Source organism: Aulonocara stuartgranti (genome assembly GCF_965226115.1).
Source record: "Aulonocara stuartgranti genome assembly, chromosome: 16".
Classification (NCBI taxonomy): domain Eukaryota; kingdom Metazoa; phylum Chordata; class Actinopteri; order Cichliformes; family Cichlidae; genus Aulonocara; species Aulonocara stuartgranti.
The window spans coordinates 11,343,073-11,370,243 of NC_138952.1; the positions used below are offsets into that span (position 1 = coordinate 11,343,073).

Genomic DNA, 27,171 nt, shown 5'->3' on the forward strand with positions numbered 1-27,171 from the left:
AGTTAAGACGTTTGACAATAATGCACAGCTCCACCTTTGGCAAAATCCAAACACCTCATACCAACTGTCGTGCATAGTGTGAAGGGAAGGGTGTGTGATCTGGCACCTGGGTCGACCAAGAACTCCTCTGTAAACCAAAGTATTCTAGAGTCAAATGTGAGGCCATCTGTCCAACAGCTAAAACTGGAATCCTGAGCACAGCAGCGAATCCATGACAGAATGGCCAAAAAAGAAATGAATCTTCATGCTGCAACAGTCCAGGCGTTGAAATCCTGTGGTGGGACCTTAAGTGAGCTGTGCATAAACAAATGCCCGTGAACCTCAATGAACTGAAGCAACGCCAAATTCCTCCACAATGATCTGACAGACAGATAAAGTCATACAGAGAGCAATTCATTTGACTTATTGCTGCTAAATGTGGCTCTACAAGCTACTGAAACATGGGGTGTACTTGGTTTTTTCCCATGACTATAAATACTTTTTAATGAGCAGTAAGAGGTAGGTTCTCACTGTGAGGCAACAGTGTAGACAATTAGAGAAAGCTGACTCAATAAATTACTTAATGGTGCATGGAGATTTTTCCAACAATTAATCATCAAATATATGAGAAGGAACTGTGTCGGAGGAAAAAACAAACAAACTTATGTTTCTTCTTTTAAAACCTGAATTGTTTAAATAACTCCTGCATTTCAGAGTGATTGAGCACAGTATGAATAATCGCCCACACAGTTAAATCCACCATCACACAACTTGACTGCTTCCAAACAAGGACAAGTCCACACTGGAGACCGAGACGCTGGTCTAAGCTCTGGTTGTATCAACAGAATGTGGGATCAGATAAAAAATGTAATGCAATGGGAATGCAGCAATCCTCAGGCTTTTAGAAGGGCTAGTCATCTTAGAGCTTTTAGTGCTTTATAAAAGCCATATTCATCCTAACCCATAATTAATTCTGCAGAAGCATTCATGCTGTTTGGAGAAACTACTGCTCTGAACAGCAGTCCCACAGGGACTGTTTAGCCAGGAAGTGATTTAGAAAGCAGTACTGTCCAGTTTCTTTATATGAACATTCCAGGGCAGGGTGGAGGTCACAGAGAAGAGGAACATCCTCCTCCGTTTTTTTGTTGTTGTTTTTTTAAAAAGAAAGAAAGAAAACATCCACAAAAATATATATTGCCTTCCTTTAGAGAAAAATATTCTCAAGGTTTTGTGCTTTTGGAAAAACCCACAGGTCTGTTTTCTGTGTGAGAAGGGCATGCATCAATGACTTGCACACATGAGTACCAGGTCAACAAAAATGTATTAAATATAAACCCAAATTTTCAAATAAAAGCTTGTTAAAAATCAGGCTTGGAGATTTTCATTTGGTGCAAGGCTAAAAACTCCAGATTTTGTGGCCTAAATTCTGCACCGTCATATAAACACTACATCTTTAACAGTGCAAAACTTGGATAAAATTGAAAAATTAAAGTCGTTAAAAAAACAGTAGTGCTCTTTAGAAAATTTGTTGCAATTATTAAAAATATTCAAACATAAGGTAACATCATTTTCAAACCTCCAGACCATGTCGTTGGCCACACAGAGCAACAGACCAAACAGATTAAACAGCTATTTAAACAGAGGTTTCTTAAACCAAACCCACTTCTGATTACGTATCATTTTCCATGTGATAGCTGGACGTGTTTTACTTCTAATCATATGTTATAAAAACTACGTTACCCTTTTCCACAGTGAAAGTAACTAGGTAGGAGGCGCTAAAGAGGAGCTTAAGTTGTTCTAAAGATGCAATACAATAAATATGACTGTGTTACTAATTATCTTTACTATTACGTCTATTTTAGAGAATTGCCTCTGGAGTATATTGTGTATTTAAAAAGGTCCAACCGCCTTGGATGACTTATAAATGACTAAACTGCAGTTTTTCACTCCACAAAAGAACAGAGGATAGCGGACTGTCAACTTTTCAGACCAATTTCTCTCTTTTTAGAAAAAATAAAACTTTTTAACAAATCGCTCACCCGTTTGTCATTTCTGTAATGCCGAGCATCACTGTGCCTTCTCTCCCACCAGATGTGCGTCACCCGATCACTGTTGCAGCTGTCCAGATGTTGTGCAGTCCGGGATGTAACGTTGGTTTTCGCACAGCGGAGTAGAATGGCGAGAAGGGGCCTCGCCTCAGTCCGGCCGATCTCACTCTAGTGAATGAGCCACTTCCAGGTGGGACCTTTCAGTGTAAAACAGCAGGCTTGCAAGATTCAAACAGGACCCTAAAAGTCGGTTTAAAAAGAATAAATTCCTCCCTTTTTGCACAAACTCGAGCAACACATCATCTTACGTGGGTCTCCCACGATATCGCACGAGACTATTAACACAAATTTAGTTTCCATTTAAGCTAATGAGGAGTCAGGAAAACTGCCTTAAAATACAGTAGGAAACAATTTTCCTTTATACCTTTAACCTGTATGTGTTTGTGTGTGTTTGTACTGCATTCTGTTTGCCTCGCATTTACTATACAAAGTTTAATGCACATTAATATAAAATATACAGGAAAAAATATCAATGAATGAATGAATGAAAACATTTTTAAACATTTTTTTATTTAGTATTGGTGCTAAAATGTTTAAGAAATTTATGGAATTTAAAGATTTTATTCATGTGCCTTTTTGCAAATATATATTGACATTGGTCCCCATCCCCGACCTAAGTCAATAAATCACAATAATAACTCAAAACTGAGAAAATGACTTGGATTAATTGGGTTATTAAGACGAGATCTAAGTTAATAATTTTGAGTTACCTTTTGGTTTTTAAAAAAATAATTTTTCAGAGTCAGTGTGTTTTTTTTTTTTGTTTTTTTTTCTTAAGTGTATGATGCAAAGAGCTTGTTGGTCACTCCAAAAGATTTTATACTTGTTGCTCTTTGCTTAAAGAAAAAAAAAAACACAAAAACAACAAAACAAAGAAAAACGGATGATACTGTAATTCATTTTCCTTTCTTTCGCTACTTTGTGATTTCAAAACTGTTAGAAAGCAAAAAATTTCAATTGTCTGCCTTTCCCCCTAATTTTATTTTATCTTTTTTTTTTTACATTAGTGAGGCAATAAAACAGAGTCCAAACACGTTTGGGAAGAACAGAAACGCAGCGTTATCAAATCAAGTGCTTTTATTTTGGAGACCAGAGGCTCGTGCATTGTTGCACGCGGTCCAAGTGACTTTGTTTTTTTTTCAGGTTTTGTTGGCAGGATGCACCTAAAACCACCCAGTAAACTCAGTAGGTTCTCTGCGCTCATTATCTCACTATAATATAAATGAGACGGATTCCGAGAGCCGCTTTTACATCCGCTTCAGCTTTACGCTGGGCTGTATCTACACATCTGGTCAGCATTGATGGAAAATCTGACTTTCAGTTTGCCACCACTGGGAGGACTGTAACTACAGTTCAACATGGCGGGTGGGAGCCCTGAAAAAACATCACAGAATCCATCACATAACAGTAGCAGGCAGGGAGACGGGGCTAACAGCATGTTTACATTACTTACAGTAAAAGATGCAGGAGTTTGTCATTTCCTCTCCCGATTGCGTCATGATAATGCACCCACCATTTTTTTTCCTTAAAAGGGAAACCCCTAGACCCTGCTCCCTCCTTCCAGAGGGATGAAGGACTTTCAGAGCAGCACATAGGCTGGCTACTGCATCTGTTCAGATGCCCAGCAGTAACACCAAAAACAGGAGGATTATTAATGATGTAAATTAAGGTTCATCTTGTAGTTATCTGCTCTTTTTGATTTAATGTGCAAAACATGCCCATAAAAGTGCTTCCTCACCACATGCATGTCCTCAAAAAAAAAGAAAGAAAGAAAGAAAAATGTAAAACATCTGGCTGCTGATTAGAAGCTGTAGATGCAATGCTGCACTTCAAAAATCAATTATAAATAAAGGACACGGACTGAATGCAAAGTATGGAATCATTTTAATCTTTGTTAAGTTCTCTTTTTTTTTTTACAGTTGTAAATACACCAGAAAAACATACAAACAATCACTGCCGTAGTCTTTCTTGAGTACGATTTTGCAGTTCGGGTAATCTCTCATAGCTTCTGCCCACGTTAAGTATCATAAATATAAAAGTCTAGATATAAATACAGTCCATTGTGCTAGGTGAATCACCAAAAGCTGCCAATAGGGGGAGAAAATAAACCGGTTAATAATTATTTTTATCACTGGTCAGCAGAAAACTGTATTCATATGAGTAAGTATGTGTTTCACTGGGAGCGGGGTAGATATGAGGTGTTTTTCAAACTCAAAGCACAGGTCAAAAGTCAGAATGTAAAATCAACAGCATCTATAGGTCTGATGAGGAGCCTTGCTCAAGGACACTTTTGCGAGGCAGATGTGCTTTCAGCAATGGAAACTGCAAGATGCAACAAATCTTTGTTAAGGTTCGGTGATTAAATTGCAACACAAATGACAAAACTATAAAACACTCCCATAAAAGAGAGACAAACTATTAAAATAATGGTCCAATAATGGTCCAATATTAAAGTCGCAACTAATATTACAAATTATTACAGGGCACGATGAATCAGAACTCAAGACATGGAAACTGTTAGTGCACCTGAGTTGAGTATGTGATGATTTAACAATAAAACTGTAAAACCAGCCTGGGGAAAAATGTTAAAAGTGTTCTATTATTGTCTGTTTTATAGACATATGTATGGAAGTTTGGATTAAACACAAAAGAGTGTATGTGCAAATAAGCCCAGGCTTTATACTGCTATAAACACTAATTTTCTTACACTCTTGGCTCTGTGTGATGTCAGTGAGGGGTGAAATCACTGATATGATCACAGGAGGTCCAACCTTTTGCTAGTGAGGGGCAGCCAATCAGAAAAAGAGGCTGTCTTAAAGGGAGTGAGAATCAAAAGTGGATGAAGGGCTGCATCAAAGCTCAGAATAAGACAAGCATTTTTTTAAACCATGAAGTCTGAGAAACTACTCGAAAATAAAAATATACAGGTGGGAAGGAGCATAACAGGTCATCACAGTTCCTCACCAACAATCAGTAATGTTGAAGAGAACCTCAGACTTATAAACACGCATCCCAGTGCAACTGAAATGAGATTATGGCAGTTTAGCCCATGAACTACTGTAAATTACACACACGTTTCCCACAGCATACTGCGTTACAGATCGCCTAATGCTTTCTTTACCTTCCGGGAAACAACCAAGTTAAACGTAAAATCAGAGAATCAAATTTTTTGTGAATAAGGTTAATTTCTATACGGCAGAGACCAGTAGAATGGCTGACATGAAGGCAGTTCAATCACATTCAACAGCCTATAAGTTTTAGGTATACCTCTGAGAAAAGCTAAAATGTAAACCGTGTAAAATTTACACGGTTTACATTAATGTAAATTTACACGGTTTTATGATGGGCTTGATTTACTAAATCAAGCCCATCATAAAATGCAGGTAAAGTTGTCTTGAGAAGTAATTAAAGATCTATAAATCATATCAAGCAATACACCAGCACACATTTCTTCCCCTTGATTAGGTTTCCTCTCACAATTAGTTTGCACCCTTTTGGATTTAAAAACACTGCGATCATCACATAACATACACTTAATTTATTATACCCATTCATTTTAGTAATGATGCTTTGTAATGCCTCACTGTGTAACCATTACGTCCAGTAAATGTTTGGAATACATGTTTATAGCACGCTGAAGGAAGACAGATATTCATCACAGTTATCAGTAAGAGACCCATGTAGCTATTGCACTGCAAACTCAAATTCTTATACATGTTGAATATTTTGGTTTTCTTCATCTTAATCGTACACTCCTCTTTATCTGATACATTCCTTGGTCCCATCTACTGCATCCCACCAAAGTTTTAAGTTCCCCCAGTTAACCTCCCAGTTGTCACCGTTTTAAAAGTGCAGCTTCAATGATGAGGACAGGTTTTTACATTAAAAATAAAGGCTCAGTAATAACGCCGACTTTGTGCTCCCAGTGTTTTCTTGGCTTTGATTTGTGGTCGGTTTTATCTGATCCCAGACCAGCTGTGGAGGTAGGAGGTCCAGCCTGAGCTCCGAGACCCAGACGCCTCCTCCTCACCTGCAGAGAGGAGACACAAGAACAGGTGGTTAGACATTAATGAGGTATTCTGGATGCTATAACCTGCAGCACTTCAGAAAAGAGGAGATTAATTTAAAAAAAAAAAAAGGGTTTTGTCTGAAGAAACAAAAAAAAAAAAATCAAAGACAGGTTGTCGTTATGTGTTTTCTATTATGACTCAGCATGAAAATCACTGTGACGCTGCTCTGTAGAAAACACAGCAGAGACAAATTCTTGCAGTGGGGCCGTGCGCTCCTGTAAGTGAATTGGAAATGGTTTCTTTTTCAGGGTGGAATACAGCATACACCTTTAATGACTTGGCAGTTTCACTTTACCATCATAAAATGAGAATAAATTATTTTCAGAAATCACCAAGGCTCAAGACTGCCACGAGCTGGAAACTTGTGGAGAAATGTTTGTTGATATGTTTGGAAGTGTAAATGTGAGACTTTCAAACCTAAGACTACTGTGACAGCTGTCAAGCATGGTGGTGGTAGCATATATTAATATTAGTTGGAGTGTATGCATATATTTGAGTTTCCAAGTATAATTCTGGCCCTATGTGGATTAGAGAAAATCCAAGATAAGCTCAAACTTGTGCACCCAATTCTTGCTTTTAAATTAATTAAGAGAAATATACGGTACAATCATCCCTCACATTAACAAAAGAAAAATAAGAGCTCACATAAATCATTAAATGTCCAAAGTTCCCATAGAATTCTTTTCCATGAGGCGTGGATGCAAATTTCTGACCAAAAGATTTCTACACTTTAAATCATACATAATAACCTTTTGAACAGGTCATGCGGTGAATAAGATTTTTCTTTTTATAAATGCATGCAAACAAGGTTTACCCATTGCATACCTTGTGCAATGGCAGACAATTTGCTTTTCTCCTCTGGGCTGAGCTGCAGCATGGTGTGGATGACGGGCAACAGAGCCTGCCTCTCGCTGCCGGATCGCAGGAAGATGAACTGCAGGAGGACGTTCTTCAGGTACTCCAGGTTGGCCACACTCTTCTCCCTCTCCTGGTTTCGCTCAAGACGGCGAACTTCACTCTTCAACAGCTAGGAGGTAGAACATACAAGCGCTTTAAAAATTACAATATCCAAGCGTCCCTTCGGCTAATGCTAAACGGCAGGAAAATAAGCTAATGCACAATAGATTGTCGAGTCCATTTCAGGTTTAAAAAATAGGAATATAGGAGGTCAGCTCAGAGGTTTAGTGATTACTAGTATATCGAAGAGATAACATTAAATTTGGTCCACGCTACTTTCCGTAAGCGAGCAACTTACGTCACATACAACAAGCATGGCGACGTCCTCTTGTCTACTGAATATGAAGCGTTGAACGCGAGTACAACAGCGACTTTTAAACCCGGACTGCAGCAGTTCTTGTGCGAAATAGCTTAAAAAACTACAGCGACAGACAAAGATGGGCTTCGAGCAGCTGCTGTGGTGTTACTCCAGGCGGTTTCGGTTCCGTAGCGTTCAGCTAAACCAGGTTGGAAACACGTCGTTGTCGGCGCACACTACGCCTCTCGGCAGCACGTCCTCCCGGTTTGGTGCTTCTCCCGGACTGTTGGGCGGCATATTTGCCCACACAGGCCCCCAGCTGGCCGTACGCCGGAGGATGTGCACCTCCACCCAGCCGCCCAGAGATGTCACCTTGTTCGAGCACGACAGGACCCGCTTCTTCCGGCTTCTCTCGATCTTCTGCGGCGGACAGTTCGTCTTCTGGACGTACTTGGCTCAATTCGCCTACACGGGGCTCAGAGACACGGGCGGCACTAAAGAGAAGGGGAGAACCAAGACGCCTAGCACTGCCACCACGGGTCTGGCGGGAATATGGAGCTTTGAGATGAACCTGGGTTCAAACACCTGGAGGTATGGTTTCACGCTGGGATGCCTGACAATAGGAGCAGGCATAGTGGTACTCGGGGCTCTGTTCTGTCGGCGCTCTGTCAGCAAAGTGGTTTTACACCAGGGTGGGAGGATGGTGACAGTCTGCACACAGTCACCTCTGGGACCAAGCCAAGGCAGGAGAATAACAGTCCCTCTGTCTCATGTAGCCTGCCACGCCCACAGGCAGGAGACCACTTCCTTTATTCCTCTAAGGGTCAAAGGGCACAAGTTCTATTTTCTTCTGGACAAAGAGGGGACTGTGAACAACGCCAAGCTGTTTGATATTACCGTTGGTGCATACAGGCCACTTTAAACACAGCTGCCACACCTGAAACAGCAGTCTACAGGTGTGTGCTCACGTGGCTGCCACACTAATATATCAGTGTGTTTTTCATCTGATCTGTACAATCCGAATTAATTAAATGATTGACAACAAATACTTGGCTCATTTAGTTCATTACATTGAAAACCTCACGCTTTTGACTCAGTATTATTATATAAATTTCCAAGAATTTAATATTTGAAGTAATGAACTGGAATTTTTATGTATATTGCACATTTCTTTACGTGTAAATGCAGTGTGCTTTACCTAAAAAGAAATTTTATAGGCCGATTAAAATCAGCCCCTGGAGAAAAGCCACAAAAGCCCTGGAAAAAACAGACCTCTGCAGGCCTGAATCCAGGACCTTCATGCTTTGAGGTGATATATAGCCAGTACACGACCGCGCTACCCGAAAAAAAGACGGGCAACAGACAACACAAATATAAGCATGAGTAAAAATACAGATATTTATCAGTAGAGAAGAACAAACTGTTAGAAACAGTTACCTTTAACGACTTTCTTAACAATGCACAGATCAGTAGCACATACAAGCATGACTAATTCTAACAGTTTTTCCACCAATAACCTCCTAAATAAAAGCTTATAGTAAGTAAGAGAGTTGAGCCTGAATTACAGCAATTCTGTATGTGCCTTATAAAGTGCTAGAAACCAGAGAACAGACCTTTTCCTTTAATAACACTTAATAAATATGGCATATTCTAATGTAATAAAACCTATAATGTAAATATACTAATACAATACAAAATAACTTTAAAGATGATCTTTATAACTCAGAATGTATGTAAAATAAATACTTAAAGTTAATCTACTTTTGACTGCTTTCTTATCCTCAGCGGGTCGATACAGTGGATATCTGCACGTTTGATTTGGCAGATTCTTTTTTAATTAAATGCTGAATGCCCTGCCCAACCTGAAAGGGGAGGTAAATAAGAAAGTAATCAGATGGTTTAAAATTATGCCATTCCTTCAGCTAACAGTAGTAGTAGTACAGCAAATGTAGGCAATGCGTTTGCTCTCGGTCTTGAAGAAACATCTTTCAGTGATTTTAATTGTATGTTTTTAAATCTTGCAAGTTGTTCGTTAATAAAGGGGATCATTCTCTTTGAGTTTTGTAACCAATGCTTAGGAGTAGGTCCTATTTATTATAGGGGATGTGTCATATAGTAGATTTGCTAAGTGCGCAGGGGAGGCAACTTTAAAATAGACAACTTGTCTGGGTTATTAGGTCTCTAATTTAGTTTTGAGCAACAAAAAAAAAATGTTGTTTCTGTGTTTGTATAATTGAGGAAGTATACATACAGTGATCTGCTCCATGAGAATAGCGTTGGTAGCCTCAGTTTCATGCAGCAGGCTGTTCATGTGCTCCATGCTGCGGGTGGTTGTGTTCAGCTTTTCACTTAACTCTTCTTTGGTTGGCTCCACTGTCCACACAAATGGCTCTAGAGATATAACAAATGCCACATACAGGAGGTGATATAATACATTAAACTCTGTCACTACACAAAGTCTGCATCTATTCTTTTCCCCCAAACATAGTCATTCATTGTTCATTGTAACGCTCATCATTATATCTTGTTGAATAGGTCACATATGCAGTCCTTTTGGAAACTGAATGCGCTTTTTTTTTTTTTTTTGTGGACCTCTGCTTTCAAACACACCTTGTTTGGGTTCTGGAGATGTGAGAAGCTGCTCCAGAGAGGGTAGGGATGTAGGAGCAGGGGAGAAGCTCTCAGTCTCAGTGGTCTCCATGCCCTCACCTTCCTCCCTGGCCATAGACTGCAGGTCGCTGAGGGCCACTGGTCCCACACCCGCCTGGTTCTGGTCAGTGTTTCTGCGCTGTGGATCTGATGCCAGCGGTTTACGGCTGGACTGGACAGCAACTGAATCTGAGTGGGTGTAAAAGGTTGGAAGAAGAAGATTTGTGTGGGTCTTCTGGGCACATCAATACATTCATATTGAACAAGAGAGAAGGAGGAGGTTGGATTCAAGATGTGTCAAACAAGAATTAAAAAGAAAAAGAAAAAAAGACTTTCTGCTCATGGCCTTAAAATGTTTAAGTAAAATCCCTGGTGGAAAATAGTAAATAAATAAAGGAATTTAAAAGGGTTTCAACTGAAAGCAGCCTTCAGATCTTTTTTTAAGCATCTCTGGATTCTTATGTACAAACAAGTCCGATCACAGCAGCTGTGAGTTAGTGTCCTACTTCACTGTAACATGAGGGGGCACCAGACTACTCCAGGTCTTAACCAGTTCAGCTGGCATAAATGGTGACGTGGGAAGAGAAGGGTAGAGGGAAAAATGAGAAAACTTCAGAAGAATAGATTGTGATTAATGAACCTTAACTGATCCAAGAGGCCAGACTCGCTACCAATCCCCCTCACCTCGCCACCTCCCGTCAGGCTCTTTACTTCCCTTGTCATGTAGCCGACTGAGAGGAGCAAGAAGTCTACCTGCATACTGAACACGTTTCATAATAGTTCAAGTCCAGTAAACTCAAGAGCCCAACATATTTACCCAGTTCTAATCAACCAAATCATGACAACTGCCACTCAAAAGAGTGAAGCATACAGGAGTCCTGATTTAATAGTACATCAGGCTCTAATAGAAAGGTTTAAAGAAATCAATAAGGAAATAAAAGCATCTAATTTACAGGAAAGTAAACACCCTGGGGATCATATGTATATCTGAAAAATACTGAGCAGTGTTTCTGCAAAGCCATCACAACAGCCTGCAACAGAGGGAACAGCTGGAAAGGCTTAAACACTGACTGATTTCTAATTTATAAAAGACTTTTTTATGTGTGTGTCTATGTGCTGCTTGAAGGTTTGGATAAAAGATTAGACAAAATATGACAAAAGGCATATATAAATGTTACATCTGATTTATTAAAGAAAAAAAATACGAGGCCAGTAGTTTTATCTCCCGTCTGTCCGATAGGGCAGTAACGCATTTAATCTGGCGTGAAATTGAAGCATAGTGGTAAAAAGTGGCTCAAATATGACTTCAAATTAAGGTTAATATTGGCTCCAGTATCGAGTTAATCCTTGCATCCATGTGTGAGCCACTAATGATGAGTCTCTCCAGATGCCACAGTGAGCTGTTTGCCACACTGAGAGGCGGGGATAGAGCTGAGGAACCTTGCCAACACCTGGCGTCCTCAAGTGACAGAGAAGACACACACACACACACACACACACACACACACACACACACACACACACACACACACACACACACACACACGCCTTTCCTAGTCACTACTGTGTGTGTTTCTGCTGTTTGACTCCAGCGGGCAGCTGTGTGGGAGGTGATGAATGAGCTTTCAATGCTGCTCTTCTGATAAACACACTGATGCCCTCTTCATGGTTTTCTTTCTGACTCACATCACTCCACTCATGTAGGAGAAGTGCAAGCACCATGGAAAACTAAAGCACTTGATGATTTCATTGATCTCTATATACCATACCTTTCATGTACTCCTTGAGTCTATTGCTGTCTGCTCTTTAGTAAAAGATAAAAATGTTACCTCACCTATTTGCTCTGTTACCTCTTGTAGGGAATCAGGTATTGGCTCAAGTTTACAACCCCACCCCCATGCTTACTGTTCTGGCTCTGCAGGGTAAAGAGCTGCTCCTCGACACGAGTCAGCTGGCCCTGCAGGGTCTCTACAGTGGCCCGGTGGTCATCCTGCAGCTTCCTTAGCTGCTCCCTGTAGGTCTGCCGCTGGGCCTCAACCTGGGAAGACAGGTCAGCCTGGGCCTGGGACAGGTCTGACCGCAGGGTCACGTTCTCTGACTGCAATGACAAAAGCCTGTAGGTGGACAGAGCAGGAAGAGAGTTTAGAAAGTGCTCCTTTAGGAGCGAATCAATATGAAATGCTACAGGTAAGTAAAAAAAAAATAAAATAAAAATGGCGCAATCAGGTGTTCTCAGCATGTGCGATTATGTCTCCTGATTGCAAAATCAAATGCAAGGATGAACAGCTGAAAAGGCTAAAACGTGCTGCGTATCAACAACGTGACAGTACAATGAATTCCTGCCAAGACAAGATTAAAGAACAACATAAAAAATAAAAGTGTGTTCACCTCTCACGGAGCTCAGCTTCCTTGCTTACAGTTTCCTGAAGGATTTTATTGTGTCTCTCCAGAAGAGTGTCATGCTCAGTTTGGAGCTGCTGCAGCTCTGCTGCGCTGCTCTGGAGACTCTGCTGGCTCTCCACCAGTCGCGTCCTCAGCTGTTCCACCTGAGAGACCAACTGCTCCCTGAAAAACACACCACACGTTACTCTTACAGTGATATTTTCTTTTAGAAGGATGAAAATGAATGTAAATTATTTCTCATGTGGGATTTCTTGTAGGTTATACCGTGTCTTCAATAATTCAGCTTTGGTCATTGTAAATACACGGTGTTTGTGTTCAAAATCAATTATGTGCTGTGCATTTTGACATTTTGCATGTTATTTAAGTTTTCTTGATCACATCTGAACAACACTCTTTCCTAACCCTAACTCTGGGTGTACTTTGAGTTTTTCATGTGTTTAAAAGTCTCACATGGAGAGAGAAGCTTTAGAACAGCATCCTTAATCAATGCAGTAAGATTTGAATTCCTCTAATGTAAAGCCAACTGAATGTGTTACCATTAATTTCACATGCAATGATCTGCATCACACAGTCCGCCACTGGTTACATACATTTAACAGCTGTCTGTTATTACAGTCTTTGTAGACTTCTATCATTCTTGCATGCCTTTACCTCTCTAGTTTGCCAGAGTCTACTTCATTCTGGGTCGTCTTGCTCTTCTGCTGCTTGAGAACATTGTGGACTCGCACCTTGTAACTCTCAAACTCCTTGGTTGTTGCCTCAAGCTCAACCTGGAATCAATACAAAAGGTTAACAAGACGTATACGATTGACTTTCTAATATATTGTTGGTGAACAAATTTATTTTAGTGAGTCTTGTTAGAAAATCTAATAAAGAAAACTTTTGTTGTGTCTCACACATTTACAAAAATTGAGATTTCAATACCACAGCTTACATAAAACCAGTTTTTCACTGGATGAACAATGATGAAGACTGTCTTTTACAGAAAGAAAGCAATAACTTAACTTAAATTGCTCTAGGCAAACAACCCATTCACAAACCTCTCTTACTGTCTAAAAATGTAAAGGGGAAAAAGTAAAGACTGAGCCAGAGGTGGCAGCAGCTGACAAAAGCATTTATTTTACTGTCAGTCTTGGATGTCACCAAGCATTGGAGATTACAGGTAAATCAAGGTCAGATAGATAGTTGGTTGGTCGGGTATTTACCAGAAAGGACTAGTTTGCAGATTTTTGTTTCCTGTTGCAGGAATCTATGGTTATAAAGACTTACAGTTTCTAGATCTAATTACAGAAGTTTCTGTAAAGCTGTTTAACTGATCTGAGCCAAAGAATCTTCCTCCATTGACTTCAGATTAGTAGTATCACCTCAGTTAAATTCAATTAATTCAAATCAAATACATTTATTTGATTTATATAGCGCCAAATCACAACAACAGTTTCTACACGATACATGTAAGATATAAGATATAAGGTAAGGTAAGACCTTAAAATATTCTTAAAATAATCAATAAAATTAAAAACGTCATGCATAAATACATTACCCAGTTCTCGTTTGTGTTATACATATAGTGGAATTTGTTTTTTTCAGTGTTGGTGACCCAAAAATGAATAATTAAAAGTTTTTACCTTGAGCACTTTTCAAAAATTCTACATACTACAAAGATTTGTGGATTAATCAAAAAAAATTTCAGATATTAATAATAGAAGTAGTCATTAGTTGCAGACTCATATAACACTACTGAGCCTGAGCTGTAGAAGCCTTCGATTAATTTAATCAAAGCTGGACGGGTCTGACGTAGCTACAGCACCTGAAAATTTACAGTTAAGGTGTCCTTGAACGACTTCGGTGTCGTTATGGTTGAGTTATTATAGCGTAAACTGTCAATTCAACTGTTATAAGTGAAAAGTCAACACACGCACCTTGGCAGTGTCTCTTTCCTGCTGCAGACTCTGTATGCGTTGCTGCAGAGAGCTGCTGGTTCTCTGTTGTTGCTCCAACGCAGACTTCAGCTGCTCCTGCAGGCGATGGCGCTCGGCTGTCAGGTCACACACCTCAATCTAAATTCACAAACACAGGCTTTATTAAGTGCCACAGGTATGAAACAAATGGATTTCTACAGTTTATTGAAAGGGATAGTGCTAGGTGTGTTACCTTAGAGCTTTCTAGCTGCTGCTGGTTAGCCTCCAGCTCTCCTTTCAGAGAGGCCTGCAGCACCATGAGTGAGCTTTCCTGCAAACATGCACACGGAATATTTAAATACATACAACCAAATAGGAAAGCACACAAATGACTAAGAATTCCCAATAACTTCAAGGCCCCCCTCCAGTCATGTCCACACATGGCTGCATAACACTATTTACATTCATCAAGAAGCAACATTACACACATTCATAAGAAATCCTTGGAGACACACCTCAAATACACACAGACACACACAGACCTGTTTCTTGGCATCAGCCAGGTCCTTCTTGGTCTTCACCAGCAACTGTTTTATCTTAGCGTTTTTCTCCTCCCCCTGGTCCAGCTGGGACTTCAAAGACTCTGATGACACAATTGCACATTTGAATGGGCATGTGCACACACACAAACAGCATAATTTCTGAACTGCAGTCTTCTTATTTTTCTAGTATTTTGCTGTCATTATGGAGCTTGACAGCATGAAGCAACTAAAGGAGGAATGAAAAAAACAAGCTCTAACATTTCCTAAATAATGATCCTACTGATCCCATGTACTGGCACACAGATACACAGGGCTATGCAAAAGTAATAGATGTTTCAGGTCAGTGAAAGCAGGTGTGTGCTGCTAATATAGAACATAAATAAAACTGAAGTTTTGCTTTCACCGAGCAAAATTTCAATTAAAGATTATTATACGGTGCAACATTAAATACATTTGGATTGTATTATTCTGTGTGCCAGTCACTGAGTGTAAACCTGAACTTGTTATCATACCAATTTCCTGTTTGAGCACTTCTTCCTTCAGGTTGAGGCTGTTTATCTGACCCTTTAGCTCCTCAACACACTCATCTTTTTCTGATAGTTTGGTGTTGAGTTCTTTAACCAGACGTTCATAGTCGGCCATCTCCATGTCCAACAGAGAGCTCTGCTGTGCTTCCTGCAGGGAGAATCAACGTATTACAGCTTTAAACGGAGCACAGCTAAGACTCATCTTCAAGTCCATTTATCTGAAACTCTGGATTTCCTCCTCTCTACATTTAATTGAATTATGCTGACTATATTGTGCAGTTAGTATTTTGGAAACTTGGACAGCTGAAGAAAGTGGATGAAATAATCTACACACACATTGTTTTCTTAAAGAAAAGTAAGGATCTAACTTTTTAAAGTCCTAAAATCTAGTTAAATTAAATAATTACAGTCACAACCACACAATACAATCCCTCATCTTCCTTAAATTACCATTGAACTAACATCTACATATTTCTGCTGCACTTAAAACATGCTTGTTTACTGATCTAAAACTGCCAAAATGAGATAAAAAAAAAAAACCTTTATAAGCATTTAATTGTCTTTCTACTATCAGTATCAACCTGAAAAATCCAATCTTTGTGTTCACATGACGTAGGCACCTCCTGGCAGCTTTCATGTACACGTCTATACTATGTAGGTCTCCACTAATGGAAAAGTAACAGCGGTCCCTGTACTGTGGGCTAGAATTACTCTCCTTCTCTTCATCAGGTGCTGCTGTAGCTGCAGGCCGGCCATCACCAGCTCAGTCGCTTGACTGGATCGGCCCTCTGAGACGCGCTAGTGTCTGAGAAGCACTTGTGTGTTATTTGTGTGTGTGTACCTTGCGTAGCTGCTCCAGCTCCTGGGCAGTCTGCTGAGACTGCTGCTGCTGCTTGCGGAGCTGGGCTGTCAGCTCTTCTGCCTCCTTCATGGCAGATGACAAATCCTAGAGAGGCAAGCAAGTGCACATGGCGGGGAGGGGGGGTATATTTAAATGTAATACAGATTACATATTATAAAAATAAATTCACCGTGCATGGCTGTTTTTATGATTATTTAAAAACATAAAACATAGAGTAGTTGCTTGCACAAAAGAGGGAGATGACATCCATCTCTCTTCATTTCTACCTTTATCTTTTGCTCTTTTATTGATCTCTCGGCCAGCAGGTCTCTTTCCAAATTTGCTGACTGCCTTTGCATCTCCTGATTCTTGGTCTCTAACTGTTTCAATGTGCTCCTCATGGTTTCCATACCAGCCAGAAGGTCCTCCTTCTCACTGCTCAGTGTCTCACTCTGAAAACAAAAAAAAGACTTGTTTATTGCCGCTGTCAGGTGAGTGTGCAGTGATACTCTTGAGGAAATCTGGTGTATTCTCATTTGATTTATTGCTCATAATCTGTCAGCTTTAGTGACTCTACAGTGTGAACTTCATTCTGGTTTCAGTTTACTGTGTCAGTTAAGAACCGCAGGAAACAAAAAAATGATTTACAAAGAGGAAAGCTGTCTTACATATTTTGTAGTCAACATTCTCATTTATAAATACACCAGTTGGCACGTGACACCTAAAAAAATAAAAATAAAAAAATCATTCATGCAAATCTGACAGTAGCAGGCTCTATGGGCTTCCTGTGCAGCAGCTCTCTCCCATCATCTGTCAGCCAAACAGTGAAACTATGATTGGTAAACAGAGATGCCCAGACGTACTCTGAGATCACCGACTAGCTCCAGTCTTCGCGCTTCCCCTGAGATCCATGAGCGCACACAAGACTAAGCCTGTGCTTCAGAAAATGGTGTTTCAGTACTGCACGCAGCAGATGGAAGCTACAGCCCGCTCCATTTACCTGCCTCTTTTTCTCTCATTGGAGAGAAACAGTTATGAGCTTGGGGAAAAGAGTACATATAAAAACAATTTCTCCCTAGCTCACCCAGTCACATCTGATGGGCTATTTGTGGGCGCCGGGCTGTCAGATATAGCTGGGTAAAGTGTTGTCGGCTAAAACGACTCCCTCTAAATCATACAGAAACTGAATTATGGGGTAAGTATTGAAGAAATGTATTACTGGACAAAATCCCCTGCTTTGATTTAGTGGAGGCCGAGAGTTTGTGTGTGTGTGTGTGTTGTCGTGCATGAGACTGAATGTGTGTCTGTGTTACCTGTGTGACAGCACTGCTGAGTCGTTTGGTCAGCTCAGCAATCTGTCTCTCTGCCGCCTCCACCTTCTCCCTCTCCTTATCCAGTTGCTCTGTCTGCTTGTCGTAATCTATCTGCAGGTTCTAAACACAAAACACACACACGCACGCACACACACAAACAAGTCTTCAATATTCATTACTGGAAACCTGATGAACAGCTCAGTGAAGGTAAACACTATGCATCTCAGTTATCAGCTGCATTTACATTTGAACGTGGGACAAAACTCTCATTAGACACAACACAGTGGTTTTATTCTTTAATGGAGACACAGTCATAAAGCAAAGTGCAATCTGGGGGCTGTTTATGAAGACCACTGGGAGCAATGTCTCACACAAAGTCTTTTTTTAAAGTGAGCGTGCCTCTACTTGCCAATTAGAAAGATTTTTGTATTAGTAATGCATGAAACTAATTAAATGCACAATGGAATCTGTCAAGTTTATTTTGCTTTAATTCATGCTATGCTTTTATTTTGATGAAAAGCTGATGACATAAAAAGGTCCATGCGAAGCAGTAACATCTGATACACCCGGATACAAACCTAATAGTTCTGCCAATTTCAAACAGCCATTGAGAAAAAGAGCCACAGTGTAAACATTCTTCACTGTGGCGTCTCTGTTCTGACACGTCTGACATCATAATCCCGAGAGGAAAACAAACGTTTTTCCACTTGGAAATTTCAGTTTCATGAAAGTCCCACTACAGGATCCTAGTGTCTTCAAGTAATATAGACAGTATCTAACATGCAAACAACAGATGCCTTACTTACACCCTTTATCTTAACTGTTTGGAAGTCAGGCCTATTAGAAACAGTGCAGGATTCTTCTTGCAGGTACTGTAGCAAGAACATGTTTGTGAAGCCTTCCCAATTACAAGTATTTCACCAGTGCTGGCTTATAAAATGTGCCTAAAAATTACTCTTATAGACAAACAGCCTGCAACGCAAATCATTACAGTGTAAAACTGTATATGTGTTATTACTTTATTTAAATGCTGTTTTTCAATCATTTTGATCAGTATCAAATTAAAAATTAAAGACTAGGGGGAACCAGGGATTGAACCACCAACCTTCCAATCAATAGATGACCCTATTTTATAAGCAGGAAAGTCAGAAATCCCAGTAACTCCAAAGTGCACCTATATTTCATTAGAAACTTCTCCAGAAAATAAGCCAAAGATTTTCTTTCTCTAGTGAATACATTATGCTTGTTAACTGATTGAATCAATGGTGCTGTATTAATGGAGTCAACCTTGAAAGATTATCCCTCAGCTTCACTGTCAGGTCAATTACTCAGAAACAAGCAGAATCACTACGCATGTTAAAATATATATTCTCACTACGTAACACGCTAAAATCTAGAGCTTGTTGGTGAGCTGATAAATTAAAACTTTGAATACCAAAATATGTTGAGGGTACTGCATCCAATGAGAAAGAAAAAAAAGTGGCTTCCTGGAGTTATAACGCTCTACTTATATAAGAAAATACAAATTTCTGCTTTGCATTTACTTGTGAAAGTATGGGCTGTTTTAAAAAGTTTGCTGAATTCGAGTGTGATGCTGTAACAGGATGCTGTCTTAGATATTCTATGATCCACTTTGAAATACTGCCACTGAGAGCGTTACTGTTTAGGAAGTGTCAGCCACATAAAGTTACAGAGCAGATTTATCGAATCCAGATACTGAGTTACTTCAGTAGCTGCAGAGCTCCAAACCTCCTCTGGGATTAAAATCAGCACAAAAACTGTGGGCCAGGAGCTTCATGCCATGGTTTTCATGGCATTAAACTCCCGTAGGCATTAATATGTAGTTGTCCCAGTCTTTTACGTTTGTATAGTAAGAAGACAAAACTGTGATAATTCACATACTTTGTGCACTACTTCATGCAAACTATTTTCCTTTGTATGCTACAAGTCTTTTCCAACCCAAGATTCCTACCTTGTAGCCTTCAGCACCATGGATGATATCTTTCATAGAGCTGTTCACTTTCTCCCTCTCTGCTTTCAGTGATTCTATTTCCTCCTTCAGGGTTATAACCTGAAAAACAGACAAACAAAAAACCCCACCGAGCATTCATTTACTGGCAAAAAATATACTGATTATTCATGTTTACATGAATCTGTAAAACAAGAGAATGTTGTGGAGTTCTCCTAAGGATCAGTATGGAGTGCAAGTTTTCTACCACAATGTTTGCTATTTAGAGAAATCTAAAGCTTTTCATTATAGCCTTATTGTCTGTGTTGGTAAATGATAACATTCTTCATTCTTCACAGTACCTCTTTCTTACTGGCATCCAGCTCCTTCTTTGCTTTGACAGCGACTGCCTTGATTTTATTCATTTTCTCGTCCTTTTCTTTTTTTTCTTTCTCCAAAAGAGCTGCAGGAAGTTAAAACAAAGAAGAATATGATTCATCAAAAGTCCGGGAAAGTATCTTTGGTTCTTTTCTGCATGATAACTTGTAGATTAGATTGCTTTTATAAATAGCATGAAGAGAAATCATCTTCACACCTATTTTCTCTGCAGTCTCATTCGATTTATTCTCCTCAGAGGACGCAGACTGTTCTGGAGACTCCTGAGAGGGTGACTGAGGAAAAAGAGAGAATGTTAGAAAGAGCACAAAAACAAATTGTCATAGTAACAGTTCTTTTTCCCCTCACAGATGCATTAGTGCTAGTGTGGAGAAGCACTTACTCTCCCCATTTGCAGAAAATAAACACACATCACGTGCTCCACTCACCTGGATAGAAGCCATTTCGGTCCTCAGCTGCGATATGAGTGAATCCTTTTCTGTCAGCTGCTCTTTGAGCTCTCTGCTCTTTTTCTCCATGATCTCCACCTTTCTCACTATTTCCTCCCTCTCTTCCTCCTCCTTGGTCATGAGAGAAATTTGAGCTTGCAGTTTCTCATTCTCCTCGATGATCTTCTCATTGACTGATTTCATATCCTGCAGGTCTTTCTGGAGACCCTCAGTATCTTTCACCACCTCCTCTATGTTGGTTCTCAACATGTTTCTTTCTTGTTCCAGGTCTTTGATGTGGGCCTTGAGCTCTGTTTGCACCTCCTCAAATGTTCTCTCCCCTTGAGCTTCTTCAAGGCTGCTTCTCAACAGGGCCCTCTCCTTCTCCAGCTCATCAACCCGTGCTTGGAGGTCTTTGACTTCTCTCATGGACTCTTGGAGTTCTTCACCCAGATTTTCCTCCATTACTCCAAGAAAACCAGAGATTCGTTCTGCCTCTGTTTTCATTGAATTCAGCCTTGCTTCTTGTTCTTGCTTTTCAGATGTCTCCTGGTTCAGCTGAGCTTCCAGGGCTGCTAGCTTAGAGTCTAAGAGCTCCCTCTCTTCCTGAGCTTTGGAAAGCCTTGAGAGAGCCTCTTCCATTTTCTGCTGGAGATCAGACTTTTCAGTGTAAAGCTCTTTTATAGTCAGCTCTAAAGTGGAAACTGTCTGTTCAGATCTCACAAACTCCTCTTTTAGGCTTCCCTCTAACTTTTCTCTCTCCTCGTTTAAACGTTTCACTTTATCCTCAGTTTCTGTTTTCAGGCTTTTCAGCTCCGTCTCTTTTTCCTCTCTTAGCAAAAGCACCTCCTTTTCTTTCTCCTCCTGTAGCCTCTCAATTTCTTTTGTTCTCTCATTATTGAGCTTTTGCATTTCCTCTTCTTTGATCTTCAGCAGGTGTTGCATTTTGTCTCGCTCTTCAGTCAGTGTTTCGACCCTTTTGTTCAGATCTTGAGTCATGTTCTCCTTTATCTCTAGCTGGGATATGATCTCCTCATTCTGCCTAGTAACGTCCTCCAACGACTGTTTCACTTCGCAGGCTGAAGACATTTGCTCTTCACCTTGAGAGCTCTCAAGCTTCAGTTTCAGGTCTTGCATATCCCCCATCAGAGCATTCTTCTCATCTGTAGCTTCTCTCACCTTCTCCAGCAGTTCATCCCTCTCCTGGTTGAGCTGTTCCACCTTCTCATTAAGGTCTCGTATATTATTAGCTGCCTGTTCCTTCATGGCTTTGTACTGTACGATAAAATCATTTGTCTTCTCTCCCAATTCTGTCTCAAAACTCTGAAGTATGCCCCTCATATGGTGGCACTCGGCCTGGGCAGAGTCTCGCTCTTTGGTTAAGGCCTCACATTTTGTCCTCAGCTCCTGGTTTAGTTTCTGCTGCTCCTCCTCTGGACTCTGAGAGTTTTGCTCTTTGGCTAGACTGGTCACAGACTCTTCAGCTTCTCTGAGGACACCTTGCTGATCAGGATCTTGGGTCACTGAAGCTTCAGCAGAAGCACTGTCCTTGAGCATCTGCAGCTCATTAATTTTGAACTCCAGTTCTTCTCTTTCTATTTGAAACTCTTCTTTAACCCTCTCCAGCTCTGCCTCGAGCTCACCCTTCACATTACTAAGCAGGGTCATCTCATCCTGTAACATGGTGTTCTGGGCTTGAACATCATCCAGTGTCGCTTTTAGTCTTCCCGTCTCTGTCTCCTCTCCATCACCATGGCTCGAGTCACCCTGACTGCAGCCAGACAGCTCCAGCATTTTGGCGATCCCCGAACCACGGGCAGCTTCTTCATCTTCCTCCTGCACATCCTGCAGGTAGCTATCTGGAAATATAACAGTAATATTTTGATTTAATTGAAACTGAATTTAAAGAAAAAAAAGGAAAACACAATATTAATACTTTGATACCAGAACAGACTTAACTAAAAAGAGCTTTTTTACCTTTGAGTGCAAGCTGCTCAGTTAGCTCCTCTTGGAGCAACAAGAGACGTTCCCTCTCAATCTCGTAGTCCTCTTCTAGAGTCCTCATTTCCTCTTCGTGCTGCAGACTCTTCTGAGCCAGCTCCTCCTTCAAGTTCTCCACCTCTTGCTGGGCCAGTGTCAGCTCCTTTTGGTGGTTCTCCTGGATCTCAAGAACCTCCTGAGAATTTCGCTCTTGCATTGTTTGCAGTTCAGCTCGAAGGGTCTCCAGCTGAGCTTCTAAGCAACGTCGGACTTCCTCTGCACTCTCTTTTGCACTAGCAAGATCTGCTTGGCGCTCCCTCTCTCTTTCACTCTCCCGTTCTCTGTCACGCTCCTCTCGCTCTTTTAGTAATTTCTGGAAATGAGACACCTCTTCTTGGTGTTTGCTGGTGCACTCCTCAATGCTGCTCTCTAGGGCTTTGATCTTCTTTTGGTGCTCTCCTATCGCACGGTCAAACTCACCTTGCAGCGCTGCCAGATCATCCTGCAACAAACAGCATATGTGTTTTAAGAAGATCTGGTTACAATAACAAAATACATTTATTAGACTGCATAAATGTCAAAGTGTGTTCAAATAAACCCGTTTGAGTTTCTCTGAACACAAACCTGAATGTGTAATCAGGCTTACACATCATACAGCGGTGTGAGTGTTATCTTTCACCTTGGCTTGCTGTTTAGTCTTCTCTAGTTCTTTACGAGACACTGCAAGACTTTGCTGAGTTTCCGCCTTTTCCAGCAGCACCACATCCATCCTCTCAGTCAGCTCCTGTTACACACAAATAAACAATTCACGTAACGCAGTATGAAAATGAAGTACTGCATGTTAACAGAAGAAGCTTTTAGCAAACATGCAAACCTGTATCAAAGAGTCATCTGAACTGCTGTTGTTGCTGCTTTTGGATTGCTGTTTCAGGGCTTCAACTTCTTTTTCCAAATCTAAGAAGACAAATAAACAAACTCATGACATAAACTTGTATAGTACTGGCACAACACATACACAGGATGAATGTGTAATGATACCTGTACATCTGCTCTTCATCTTCTGCATGGCAGCTACCTGCTTTTTTGCATACTTGATGAGATCATCTTTAGAGAGCGTGTCCAGCTTAAAATAAGACACAAAGTTAAAAGGAGGCTAAAATATCTTTACCAAAACATCTCTAACAAAACAGAAAAAAATCCAGCTGAAGAGTGTTGATACATATAACTCTTATGTGTAAGTCGTAACAGTATGCAGGACAGTAATGACAAATTAAAGGAACAGAATAGGTTGAATTCTCTGGGAATCAAAGGGGGCTGTCAAGGTTTTCCTATAATTTCTCACAAGCCTGTAGACAGCTGAAGTACAGTACCTTTGACTTGGGTGTGCTTGCTGCTGATGGAGTCGCAGACTCAGCTCCGGTACCACCAGGGTCCTTTTTTTTTAATAAAAGAAAAATATGAAAAAATGTTTTGTTTTTATGATCAACTCCAGATTTATTCCACAAAGGTCGCATAATATTTCCTTTGAATTTTACTTTAATGTCCTTTTTTACCAAAAGTCTACCTCTGGTGGCGTACGTTTACAACATTTTATGATTAATTACGGACTTATTGTCAATTCGGCAAAGAAACTAAGCAGAAGAATTTTTACTGAAACTGTGTAAGCAAAGTTAGTTAAGTATCACCAGGTAACGTCTCGATATTAAGCACATTTAAAATTCATGGTTGTTACAGTAGGACTACTGCAGGTGACTTTTACTGTTACCAGCACAGTTCATCGTGATAATTAACTATGCATTACAACAACAGCTATTAAGAAACAGACGCACATACACACACACACATATATATATATATATATTGCTAACCTCGAGGTACACATCATTACTATCTGTGAGACTAGCTAACGCTAACCCCTCCACATTGATCATTTACCTCCATCCCAGCTTTTCGGACTTTTTACTGCTTCTCAATCGTCTGACAAGCTCAGAGAGATTGCCGGGAACCTGACCGGACAAAGTCGAATCGATTTCCAAAGTATTTTACGATTCGTCACAGATTAAACACGGAAAACATCTCCTCTGTTATGGTTTTGAGTTAACAAGCTAAAGCACACGCTTCCGCATTCGTCAACCAGGTGACGTCGGTATAGTTGACGTCACAACTTTAAACACAGACACTGGCAATCACCAATAATTTAACATTGAAGAAAAAAGTTAACTATCTATTTTCAACGTAAAGACAACAAACGATGTATTATTGATACATTTCTAACTGTTACATTGTTTCCAAGTTGTGATGATTAGTACTTTGAGTCTTATAAATTCATAACAAATAAAAACATGTCAGCAGCTAAACTTTATAACGAACTGCCCCCCATATGCCTTAATAATAATAATAATAATTTACATAAAATGTTTGAAGCATTTAATTCAAATTAAATTTAGTTTAAAAAGAAAAGAAAAGAAAAAAGAGCATAACAGTAGTATAAGTTATACTGATCCTGGCTGATCATTGAACATTTGCTATGTTCATATTTAATTTATTTATATCTAATTACATTATTTACCAACTGGAATTTGAGTTTCTGCATCTCACTTTCACCAGCTCAGCACATCTGTCTTTTAAATCAGAGCCTTTTGCATTCTCTGAGTTGTGCACAGACTGAATTCCTGTTCACTTTCATCTGTTAGATACAGCTCGGATTTTTAAAATGTGGAAAAGGCAAAAACTGAAAATAATTTAGGTAATAAATTAATTACATACTGATTATGGTAAATAGTTTTAAATGGCTACATAGATGTGATGTCTATCTGGGTATGTTATATGGCAGCAAAACCTGTAATTAACTGCTGGCCTGATGTCTGAGAGGAGAAATAGTAAGTAGCTGCCTGCAGCAGGGCTTTCAGCATTTAATAAATTATTAACAGAATTTAGTATTATGGTCAAGAAAGATTTTATTCCACTGTAAAAGTAAAATACAACTGCTGTTTATTATACACATAGGCTATATCAAAGCCACTCGATCTAGCCGTAGAGTGAACAGATACCAACAAACTACATGAGGCAAAGTGTATGTTTGCATGGGACAAGGCAGGATGGGGTAGAATCAAATTTTGATATATAACTTAAGAGATTAAGACAAGGAAACTATGCAGGTCATAAGTTTGGGATTTGGAAAATACAGGGATATTCTGTTATATTTATTTAAATTAAATGGTTCAGACTTTTATTGATGGGCTTTCTGCCATCCTGTATTTGGCTTTTGTATTGCAACATCTGTTTAAACAGTTTACAGTTATTTCATCTGCTGTTCTCTCTGTTAATCATCTTTGGGTTTCACGGACCATCCATAGATTTGCAAATCTCTTTTTTAGACACATTTTTGTTTTTACTGAAATCATTTGTTCTGCAGTCCCACTAAAGAGGAATACCTTATGAACCTATAGAAAACACATGCCAGTAAGACAAATTTAAAAAACAAAAACAAAAAGCATGACTGCATAAGAAATATTCAGGAAGAAATAGGCAATATAGATTGTGGAGTCAAAGGCTATAGGAGTTGGATGCATACTATAGCTGAGATCCTAAAAAGGAGAGACTTTTTTTTTACTGTGTGTGCAAGCCATAAAATCATCCCAAAGCTGTCTGATACTACAATGATATTTTTGGGACTGCTATAGAGAGGTTGGGGGGTATCTGCCCTCCTGCTGACATCAGGGCTGTCATAAACCCAGTGGAGAGCCTAGCTCTGTTTCAGTATTCCAATCACGCGAGGTCCAGTTTTATCTGTTGAATATGGAGAGCGTCTGTTTTGACACAAGTGATAGAAGCACTGACGGAAGCAACTTAGCAAGATGCCTCTCATCCTGACAAGGCTGAGATGCTCCGAGCAGGGGGGTGCAGAGACTCTGCCGACTCCCTGTCTCATCTGGAAGAGACCCATCTCTACCTTCCACCCCGCCTGGGTCAAACACGTCCATCCATCACAGCAACTCCCTTGTTTTCTCCCAGGGCATGGAGCAGTATTTTGCTGCCATTTTTCTCCCCCCACTCGTGGCCGTCAGTCAGGGATGGCTTTGCCGTAATATAACTGACACTGGCTGGCGTTCCGGGAGTAATGAATAGCCTGACTGGGTCTATCAAGAGGAGCAACAGACGCTCCTTCATGCTTCTGCTTTTCTTTATTTCTATCTCTCTCTCCTGTAAGTTCTGCTCCCACATTTCAAACTAAACTAACAAGTGAGACACATTCACCTTTTCTTGCTGCTCTCCCTCACCTCATCTCTTTGTATAAGAAGAGGGAGCCACAGGAAGTGTGCTCCTCTTATGCTTTATACGCATTCATGATTTGCATTTGTGACTTTATAAACATAGTAAATATGAAAATCAGATGTTTTTTGTCATTAAAAAGCATATACACATGCATCTCTACAATTTAACTTTAAATATTTATGTCATGTCAAATTTACCTTTAGAAATTTTGTGCTGCATTTACACTACTAAAAGTTGTGACTAATAGCTGGTAAGGACAACAGCCATTCATCATCACCTTAAGCTATGTTGATGTGTCTAACTTGTTACTGGGGAAGTAAATTTATTGTTCAGTATTAGTTCAGTACAAAACAAAATCACAACCACTAATCAGCAACAGCTGTCACATAATAAATGTTTCTGCTGATGAGTGTTTAATGAGCGAGTAACCTATGAATGAGAAGACTTTTGAAGCTATTTTCTGTCCTCACCAGCTAGTTGACAGTAGCAAATAAAACGATTGTTAGAGCATAGCATCAGCTAAAGATAACTAACTAACTACAATAGGCCTAGGCTGCTG

At 40.0% G+C, this 27,171-nt stretch overlaps 3 protein-coding genes across 3 annotated transcripts in view; 1 reads left to right on the plus strand and 2 right to left on the minus strand.

Annotated features, from left to right (window-relative positions):
- Positions 1-2,267, minus strand: part of lims2 (LIM and senescent cell antigen-like domains 2) — a 35,297-nt gene extending 33,030 nt beyond the window's left edge. Inside the window, exon 1 of the mRNA XM_082508634.1 lies at positions 2,019-2,267. Within this exon, the coding sequence (XP_082364760.1) occupies positions 2,019-2,047 (29 nt within the window). The 5' untranslated portion in view covers positions 2,048-2,267. The remainder of the gene's footprint in view (positions 1-2,018) is intronic.
- Positions 2,268-3,954: 1,687 nt separating this feature from the next.
- On the minus strand, positions 3,955-24,465 carry gcc2 (GRIP and coiled-coil domain containing 2). The gene is made up of 24 exons (XM_082508960.1): positions 24,273-24,465; positions 23,708-23,770; positions 23,376-23,460; positions 23,212-23,291; positions 23,017-23,121; positions 22,335-22,839; positions 20,358-22,216; positions 20,129-20,204; positions 19,896-19,996; positions 19,558-19,656; positions 17,586-17,705; positions 16,560-16,724; positions 16,273-16,377; positions 15,417-15,579; positions 14,905-15,005; positions 14,616-14,693; positions 14,384-14,521; positions 13,116-13,234; positions 12,450-12,626; positions 11,967-12,175; positions 10,023-10,250; positions 9,664-9,803; positions 6,983-7,184; positions 3,955-6,117 (listed from the first exon to the last, which is right to left on the minus strand). The coding sequence occupies exons 1-24, from the start codon at positions 24,276-24,278 to the stop codon at positions 6,044-6,046; spliced, it is 4,998 nt and encodes a 1,665-aa protein (XP_082365086.1). The 5' UTR covers positions 24,279-24,465; the 3' UTR covers positions 3,955-6,043.
- tmem223 (transmembrane protein 223) lies at positions 7,428-8,458 on the plus strand. The gene has a single exon (XM_082508961.1). It carries the CDS (start codon positions 7,552-7,554, stop codon positions 8,332-8,334), a length of 783 nt encoding a protein of 260 aa, XP_082365087.1. The 5' UTR covers positions 7,428-7,551; the 3' UTR covers positions 8,335-8,458.
- Positions 24,466-27,171: the final 2,706 nt, after the last annotated feature.

What these genes read in the sequence shown, in the direction of transcription:
- tmem223 (XM_082508961.1), top strand. Translation starts at nt 7,552, where the DNA reads ATGGGCTTCGAGCAGCTGCTGTGGTGTTACTCCAGGCGGTTTCGGTTC.
- gcc2 (XM_082508960.1), bottom strand. An exon ending in CCGAAATGGCTTCTATCCAG is followed by an intron (nt 20,205 to 20,357) that starts GTGAGTGGAGCA and finishes CTTTTTCCTCAG; the next exon opens with TCACCCTCTCAGGAGTCTCC. An exon ending in TCAGCAGTGCTGTCACACAG is followed by an intron (nt 16,725 to 17,585) that starts GTAACACAGACA and finishes TTTTGTTTTCAG; the next exon opens with AGTGAGACACTGAGCAGTGA.